The sequence below is a fragment of the Gracilinanus agilis genome, chromosome X (genome assembly GCF_016433145.1).
Source record: "Gracilinanus agilis isolate LMUSP501 chromosome X, AgileGrace, whole genome shotgun sequence".
Classification (NCBI taxonomy): domain Eukaryota; kingdom Metazoa; phylum Chordata; class Mammalia; order Didelphimorphia; family Didelphidae; genus Gracilinanus; species Gracilinanus agilis.
This window is the reverse complement of record NC_058136.1, coordinates 41,163,978-41,173,311: the sequence shown is the minus strand read 5'-3', so window position 1 is coordinate 41,173,311 and position 9,334 is coordinate 41,163,978. Positions and strand designations below refer to the sequence as shown.

General features: G+C 39.7%; 1 protein-coding gene across 1 annotated transcript; it reads left to right on the top strand.

Annotated features, from left to right (window-relative positions):
• The first annotated feature begins 2,608 nt into the window (after window positions 1-2,608).
• On the top strand, window positions 2,609-8,545 carry SATL1 (spermidine/spermine N1-acetyl transferase like 1). Its single transcript, XM_044682618.1, has 3 exons — window positions 2,609-2,687; window positions 7,223-7,263; window positions 8,375-8,545. The coding sequence occupies exons 1-3, from the start codon at window positions 2,609-2,611 to the stop codon at window positions 8,543-8,545; spliced, it is 291 nt and encodes a 96-aa protein (XP_044538553.1).
• The last annotated feature ends 789 nt before the right edge of the window (window positions 8,546-9,334 follow it).

The window sequence follows — 9,334 nt, the reverse complement described above, 5'->3', positions numbered from 1 at the left end:
CCCTTACTGCTCTTCTGCTTTAGAACCAATACATAGTACTGGTTCTAAGGTGGAAGGTAAGGGTTTAAAAAAATAAAGTGCACTGCCTTGCACAACTGCTATAGGATTGCTGTTTCTAATACCTGCTAGCTTTCTCCTCAGAGAGAAGCTCTATGATAAGCTATGAGACTTTAGCTTCTCCCTTTCCATGCCCCAGACTGTTTCCCTGCTTCTCCCTAGAGAACCAGTTAGTATTTCCCTGTCCACTGTGCTATAATGGAGAGAATTGCATTTGGAGTTCTAAGATACTTTGAGTTCAAGTGACATTCCCTAACTGTGAGCAAGTCATTTCCTCCAAATCTAAGTTTTGTCATCTGTAAAATGGATATATTTAAATTACCACCAGGTGGTTGTGAGCAGAGTGTTACGTAAGCCCTCAGGTGTGAAAGAAACATGAATGTTATTGCTTCTTCCACCTTGCCCTTTGGCCGGTATGAAGATGCGAGCTATATAACTTAAGAGAGGCCAATAGAACTATAGAAGGAGATGCACTTATCTAAGGTAAACCGACCTCCAAAAGACAGACTGTTTACTCCCCAGGAGGACTATCTCCTTTTTCATTAGATTAAATGCATTACTGTGTTCTAAACATTTAGCTATGGATTAAGTACAAGATTAGGACTATTGGTAGGAAATGCTGAAGGCTGTGATGTGGAGGGGCTAAGTGACATCATAAAGCATAGTTACAAGGAGGCAGAGTGTCCCGCAGTGAGAAAGATGCTAGCTTAGGAGCCAGGAAAAGATGTTTCAATCCCATCTGCCATTTACTGTGTGACCATGGGCAAGTAAGTCACTTTGTCAGTGAATCTCAAGCACCATGATGTCTTTTCTAAGTTATGGATGTGTTGCAATCTCTATAAGGGAAGGGACTTTCCACACCAGTGAAATAAAAAGATCTTGGATATGTTTATGTATTGCTAAAAATCCTCAACCTTATGGATCAGACGAATGCAGATTTTGATTGTCAAATGCTAAAGTATTAGAATAAAGATTCCCTTCCCTGTCATGGAAACCTTAAGAGAGGTTTCAGACAAAAAGTATGTTTTCATATCGTTTACAGTATAAGCTGATATTATACTTTCCAGAAAGCTTTAGACAAAAGCCAGCTGATAAAAGACATACTGTGGCGAAAGGAACCTAAGATTTTTTTGGGCGGAGGGGGACGACACACTACCCTTTGACATACCCTCTCTCTTCCGCATATTTTTGTGACATTGTTAAATGTCACATATATAGAACCTCCAGAGGGATAGTGGGGTTAACCCAGGGTGGCTATCCCTGCGTTGTGATGCTCAGTAGTAATCCTTATTGTAAAAGCTCAACTTTCGAGTCAGATTTTCTCCTATGTTTCACTGAAACGAGAGAAAGTAAATGAAAGGAATGGATCCTTATGGAAGCAGGCAGCTCACTGCAATCTAGAAAATACTCTCTGGCATGATGGGGGAGGGGAGCAGTTGTGATACTGGAAACATTTTGTACTATTCCCAGTCTGCTATGACTTCAGTGTGGTCACTGAATGGCCTCTTCATCATTCTCCCTTTCAGACGAAAAAGCCCATGCTCTGTAGCAGAGGTAGGCATACTAGAAAGTGGGCAAGTGATTCCATTAGAAGCAATTAATTACTTGAAGGTTCTGTATGTGGATTGAATTTTCAGATTTACTTAAAGATGGCTTTGGGGACCACCCTTTTTATTACTGCCTTATCGCAGAAGTACCAGATGATGCAGAACTGACAGGTAAGATATAGGCCCCTTAACTGTTTTCATACTCACTCTACTCTGCCAGGAAGACAAAATGTAACATTGAGCAGCTGCTAAATAGGAGATACTGTATTTGGGAAGCTTGTAGAGCCCATGGGTTACAGAGAAAGCTCCAATAGTTACCAGTTTTTCCAGTTGCAAACTTTGGTACTGTCACCTAGAATAAGGACGGAGAAAGATAAAAGGTTCTGGATCCCCCTTTCAAGTTGAAGGTGGCCATGGACAATAGGTAAAACATATTTCCTGGGAAAATGTGAAGCCATATTCTATAGGTCTACCCCTATTGAGAAGGGAATCTAGGTGGTACAGTGGATAGGGTTTGAACCTGGAGTTAGAAAGACCCGAGTTCAAATTTGGTCTCAGACACTAGCTGGGTGACCCTGGGCAAGTCACTTAACCCTGTTTACCTCAGTTTTCTCATCTACAAAATGAGCTGGAGAAGGAAATGGCAAATCACTCTAGCATCTCTGCCAAGAAAAATGCTGGAGTCACAAAGGGTCAGACACAACTGAGATGACTGAACAAAACTCCCATTGTAAGATTATTTCCTTTGTTGGAAAAACTTCCATTAACGTTCTTTGGTGACACACAGCCAAAGATCTTGAGTAACTGAGGAAAACAGGTAATAGAGATTGGCAATCAGTAACTTTAATCCATAGATTCATGCAGAGTTGCTGCCTGCCAATGGATTCTAACCAAAAATTCATTCTGAAGGACTAATAGAACACATATTTTGATACTCAATAAAAATGAAAGCACTCAACCTTCTGCACACTCCATCCCTAGGCACTCTGACAGTAGGTTTTGCAATGTACTATTTCACCTATGATCCTTGGATTGGCAAGTTACTGTACCTGGAAGACTTCTATGTCATGGAACCTTTTCGAGGTAAAGCTATCTCTCATCAGTCAACAAGCTTTTATTAAGTTTTTACTATGTACAACGAGAGCAGAGGATACAGAGAGAGAGGCAAGAATAGTTCCTGAGCTTACATTTTAATGGGGAAAGAAAACATATAAATAACATGTACATGTGTGTGTGTGTGAATATACAGAAACAGAGAGAGGGGAAGACTGCCACAGAAAAAGTATTAGCAGCTGAGGAGACTGGGAAAGGATGCCTATAGGTGGCACTTCTACTGAATCTTGAAGGAAGCCAGGAGGGGGAAAGCGAAGATTTTAGGCACAGGAGAAAATCAGTGCAAAAGCATGGCTATGAGTGTGATAAATAGCAAGTATATCAGTATGGGGGATCATAGAAGGAATGGAGGGGAGTAGAGTGTACTGCAAAGTACAGTGCTGAAAAGTAGAGTGCTAGAAAGACAGAAGTTAGGTAGTGAAGACTACTAAATGAAGATCGTTATATTTGTTTCTTGAGGGAATAAGCAACCACTGGAGTTTAAATTGGAGGGGGTGAGGCTAACATGGTCATGACAATACTTAAGACCACTTTGTGAGGTGGAGAGACCTGAGGCTGGGAGACCAGTTAGAAAGATATTGCATTGGTCTGAGCAAGAGGGGACGAGGATTTGAACTAGGGTTATGATTGTGTGAGTGGAGAGAAGTGGATATAGAAGAAAAATGTTGTGAAGGTAGAAATGATAAGATTTGGCAAGTGATGAATGAAGTCCAAGGAGGACACCAAGGGCATAAGTATGGGAGTCCTCAATAGTAACAGAGAGGTTCGAGAGAGGGCTGAGATTAAGGGAAAGATGAGTTCTATTTTGGACATGCTGGAGTTTGAAATGACTAATAGGTCACTGGTGATGTGAGACTACACTCTGGAGAGAAAATATTAATGGATATAGAGATATACGAATGAACTTGGAGATATGATGAGCAGAGATGGGCTGATGAGATCATCAAGTGAGACAGTGTAAAGAAAAAACAGAAGAGGGCCCTTGACAGAGCCTTGGGGACGTCTACAATTAGTGGGAATGACAAGGATGAATATAGAGCAAAGGAGAATGAGGAACAATCAAACAACTAGAAGAACCAGGAGAGAGTAGTGCCATGAAAACCTAGAGAGCAGAGAATAGCCAGGAGGAGAGGGTTATTAATGGCATTAAAAGCCCCAGAGAAGCTAAGAAGGATGAAGAATGAGAAAAGGCAATTAGACTAGACAATTAAGTGGTCATTGCTAACTTTGATAATTTCTTATAATATATCTAGGCTTTTTTTTGGGTTTTGATCATAACTTTCAGGTAGTCCAATAATTCTTAAAGATTGTCTCTCTTGGATCTATTTTTGAGTTCAGTTGTTTTTCCAACAAGATATTTTATATTTTCTTCTATTTTGCATTCTTTTGATTTTGTTTTATTGTTTCTTGATGTTTCACGAAATCATTAGCTTCTATTTGCCCAATTCTAACTTTTAAAGACTGATTTTCTATGACCTTTTGATCCTCCGTTTCCAATTAATCCATTCTATGACTCTTCTTGGAACTCTTTTCTTCAGTGGATTTTTGTGCCTCTTTTTCCACTTGACCAAATTTGCTTTTTAAGCTCTTTTATTTTTGCACTACTTTAATTTCTTTTCCCCAATTTTCTTCTACATCTCTTATTTGATTTTTGAATTTCTTTTTGAAGTCTTCCAGTGCCTAAGGCCAATTTTCCCTTTTCTTTCAAGTTTTACATGTGGCTTCTTTGATCTCACTGTTCCCTACTGAATCAGTGCCTTGATCTTCTTTGTCACCATAAAATTTTTCTATGGTTAGGTGTTTCTCTTGCTGTTTGCTCATTTTCCTAGCCTTTTTTTTGCCTGTGGGCTGGAAATTCTGAGAACTACTGATTCTGTCTCCTCTGCTGATGGCTTGCAGAACTTGAAAGCACTGTGAGCTATTTTGTCCTGGGACTAGGGGGCTTAACCACAGGTTTGAAAGGGCCAAGTGCTAACTTCAAGGGATAGATGTAGGGTGCTTTGCTGTTGGCTTAGGCAGGGTCCCAGGATCCCAAAGTTGGCCTATGCCCAGGCTCAGAACCTGGCATAGTAGGTGTATGTGTGGGGGGCGGCTGGCCTTCACTCCTCTATGTGCAATTTTACTTCTAGTTTTCTTTATTCTGTGAAAATCGACTCTGCCTACCTTTCAAGTTGTTTTCTGCAAGAGAGCCCCCTCACTCTGTCTCCTTGTTGATTCTATGACTTTAGTCATTTTAAGGCACTATTTTAAGGTTGATTTGGAAGAATTCTTGGAGCAGTTCCAGTTTTCACTGTCAGTAAGCCCCCATCCTGGCTTTGTCCTTCATTGCCAACTTTGAAGAAAGCAGTTTCAATTGAATGTTGGTAGTCAGAAGCAGAGGGTTTAGACAGTGGAGCCACCTGGTATAGGCAGCCTTCTTAAAGTTTAGCCAAGAAGGGAAGACGTGATATAGATGTGAAGAAGAGACAGGAGGTTTGAACAAGTGAGGGTATTTTTTTAAGTATAGGGGAACCATGAACATGTTTGTGGCCAGCAAGAGAGGAACTAAGTAACAGAGACAGGGTGAAAATTAGTAAGAAAGTGAGGATAGTGGAGGCAATCTATTGAAGAAGATAAGAGGGACAAGAGCAAGGGTGCACATAGTTTGCCTTGGCAAGGAGAAAGGCTTCCTATTCATCCAAGATGAGTGAAGGAAATTGTGAGGGAAGACATTTGAGTGATGAGATGAAGGGAGGAGGAGCTCATAACAAATGACCTCAATTTTTTTTGGTCAGGGAGGTAGTAAGGTCCTTACTAGGGAGGGAGAGAGAAGGGTGCTGTGAGAAGTTTGAGGAGATAGGAGATTTAGAACAGCTGTTGTGGTGAGTGAAATAGAGAACTGATCAGGAAGGAACAGGACTGACTACTTTTGATGCAGGGAGAGGCTAGTTGGAATTAGAGGACATAAATCTGTAATGTATTAGCATGGTTTTATGACTTCCATCAGTTCAATTCAGCACAATGTCAACAGGATCAAGGAAGGTGAATGCTTGAAAGTAAAAAGGACTGAGTCTCAGTGTGACATTGGGTGGCAACAGGACAAAGAGGCAAAGGATTCAGCTGTGAGGATAGTGGAGACCTGAACTCATTCACTAATGTGTCAAGATTAGGAAAAAAGGGCAGGATAGCAGTAGAAAAGTGGTGGCTGGGGAAAAGTACTGAAGGATAAGAGTACTGGAGGTTCTGGGGAGGTCAAAAAATGGGGTTAGAAGTTTTGAGGAATAGGGAAAGGTGGAATGAAAAAGTAGGTTATGATAAATCAGATCAAAGAATTTGAAAGTTCACAAAGATAAAAGTTGGAATGCTTGTAGTTGATAGCAAGATATAGTTGAGGTGGAATGGATCACTGGGTTATGGGAACCAAAGAGATTTAGAAACTGGATAATTTAGGATATTTGAAGGAAAATCATTATTAATATTGAAGTTGCCTGATAATCATCTGGGTAGGAGTTGGGAGTGGAAAGACTTGTGAGCTTTCTTCAACTTACTTTAGAAGGAAGGAGAATGGCAAGGAGGGAGGGAAGGGTCAATAGATAATGGCCACCAGGTTCTGGACTGGGCGATAAATTTGGATACTTGTAAGTATAAAACTCTACTTAGGGTTTAGGAATCAGAAAATCATTTATACATTAACATATAGAATGTTAGCAAACTGCAACTGTGCTTTGAGAAGCACTGTGGTATAATGGATAGAGTGCTTGTAAGAAATAGGAAGACCTGGGGCAAAGTCATGCCTCTGACATATATTGGCTATGTGACCATGGGCCCATCATTTCACTTTTCAGTGCCCAGTGTTGACCCCATTCCCTAAACCCCACTAAGAGTCCAAGTTGAAGAAGAATTGCAGATCTACATTGGTAGAGGTTTTTCACCAATACCCTGTTCTCCATCAATGAGACCATCAATTTATTAACTCAAAAAGTTTGTCTCAATTCTTCATTCTATTTTTTACATTTGGACTTAAAAATATTTAACTAGTGGATAGAGTACCAGGCCTGGAGTTGGAAGATCCTGGGGTTCAAGTCTTCCCCCTGATACTTCCTAGCTGTGTGACCCCTGGCAAATCACTTGACCTTTATTGCCTATTCCTTACTGCCCATCTGCCTTGGAACTGACAATAAGATAGAAGGGCTAAATGACTTACTATTTCCTCTTCAGAGTTCAAGTTGGGTAGGCTATTACAACATATTTTCCTTTCAAAGAAATAGGATCTTTCCTTCACTGGTGAGTTGACATTAGTAGATGAGACATATGCTTGTCTTTAAAGGGGAAGGAAGAAATATTTATTACTGATCTTTTTAAAAGGTCCAACAAACCAAATTCTTTTCCAAATATGAAATCCACAGTGCAACTTATGTCTGTGGGTATGGATAAGTAGGATGCACTTGTAACTAGTATGCATGCATGAATCGGTACTTGGGGCTACTTTTTCTGCTATTCTCATTTTTGCATTCTCTATTTTAAAGGTTTAGGTATTGGATCCGAAATTTTGAAGAAACTAAGCCAGGTTTGTATTATTTATAACCAGTATTTGTAATTTAAATGTTATCTGTTTATCTTTAAAAATTTCACATAGTCTTTGGAATTATGTGAACTTGTATTAACTAATTCACCCAGAAAGTTAAAACAGAACCAAAATATAGAAGCAGAGTGGTTGTGAAAGGGTCCTGGGCTTGGGAGTCTGGAGGGACCTGTATTCAAATCTGGCCCACTAGTACTTTAGCTCTGTGCCTGGGCCAACTTCCCAACTCTTTGAGCTGCATTTTTTCTGATCTGCAAAATAGTGTTAATGCTTCCAGGACCTACTTCACATAGTTGTTGAGAAAATCAAAAGGAATATAAAAAGTATATAAAGCTTTATGTGGAGGTTAGCTATTAACATCAAGCAATACTGTGAAAATTTTAGTTTAAACAAATTGGTTTTACATTCAGAAATATCCTGGACTTGCAGACGGGAGGACCTGGGTTCAAAAATCTTGCCTTAACATAGTTACTTGGAATGCGACTCTGGGCAAGTCACTTAACCTCTTAGCCTTGGTTTCCTTATCTGTAAAATGGGGATAACAACACCTACCTCACAGGGGTGTTTTGAGGATTAATGAGATTACCTGTGTATATAGTGCTCTGCAAAACTTAGAATGATATATGAATGCCAGTTATTTGTTACAATTATATTTTATTTATAGAGGCTTCATTATATCATAGCTGTAAAGGAGAATTGACCAGAAGGCAGGTCATCCAATGATATTTTTGTTAGTTAAGTACAAGATGATTTCACCTCCAAGGTGAAGTTCTATGCTAAAGATGGAAGAACAACATTATGAGTGTAAGCTATTTTATGCCACAATTTATGAAGTCAGCAGGATTTGTAGAAAACCTAATGAGTGGCACTACTTTGGGGGGTTGTCAAACTTAAGGGTTGAAAAACTCAAACCGATGGAATTTCATTCATTCTACAGATATGAAATGCTTTAAGAGATAAATCTTGAAAGAGTCCTTACTTAGAATTAGATGTGCATCAAGGCTTCTTGAGTACAGAGGGCATTTTCTGAATGAAGGAATGAATCTGCTAATCCATTTAGAAAATAAGAATGCCCAGTCTTTGTTTTTGTAAACAGATAGCAATTACGAACCGCTGCAGCTGCATGAACTTCCTTGTAGTCATATGGAACCAGACATCTACTGAATACTACACCAGGCGGGGGGCCCTGGACTTAACCACTAGGGAGGGTTGGCATCTGTTCCGGTTTGAAAGAAAAGAGCTCTTAAAAATGGCTAATGAAGACTGAAGGTGCTTCCAAACTGTCATTCCAAGTTCTAAACTGTCACCTTGTTGACTTAGGTGTACTAGGTACAGCATATCCCCAGCCTCTAGTTTGAGACTTTACATAGACCCCCTGCTTAAACAGTTGGTGAAACACAGTAAACTTTTGGTTATCTTCATCTAACAATCGCTTCTATTTGTCTTGTGGTTTTCTCGTTCTGTCTGCCTGTCTATAGCTACATAGATGTAGATTTTATATACACTTGAAATTCAAACTGAGCAATGAAGCTGTCCTTGAAGACCTGAATCAGGATTTTCTAGCCCATACTTTCCCTGTAGGAGATGGGGGAGTTTGATCTCTCTAGATTTGCTTTCTGTATGCCTTCCACTTCCCAAGATACAAATTGGAAGTGGTAATTAGAGATATTTTGGTTTAGAAGAGGGCAATTTGAGACATCCTTTCCCAAGAACACTGAATTTGAAGTCAGAAGCTCTAGGCCTCAGTTTTCTCCTCGTAAAATGAGGGGAGAATAGCCTAAATGTTCTCCAAGTCCTATTTGCTGCTCTCAATCCTGTGATCCTTTTAGACTACAGGGGGCCTTTAGAAATAATCAAACAAAGAATGAATCAAGTAAACAAAGGTAGTGATTTCTCTAAAGATCAAAGCAAGGTTTGGCTTAAATGAACTCTTTTTATAAATTCACTATCATAAGTGACAACTAACTGTTCAGTATACTCTAGCTAGAACCCAGAAGCCCACTGTACAGCTCCCAGCTACTAAATGCTTCTCTTGTCCCTAAGAGATCTGAAGGAT

Coding starts and splice junctions, on each gene's coding strand:
- SATL1 (XM_044682618.1), top strand. CDS start 2,609: ATGTACTATTTCACCTATGATCCTTGGATTGGCAAGTTACTGTACCTG. Junction 2,688..7,222: donor TGTCATGGAACCTTTTCGAG/GTAAAGCTATCT, acceptor TCTATTTTAAAG/GTTTAGGTATTGGATCCGAA. Junction 7,264..8,374: donor TTTTGAAGAAACTAAGCCAG/GTTTGTATTATT, acceptor TTTTGTAAACAG/ATAGCAATTACGAACCGCTG.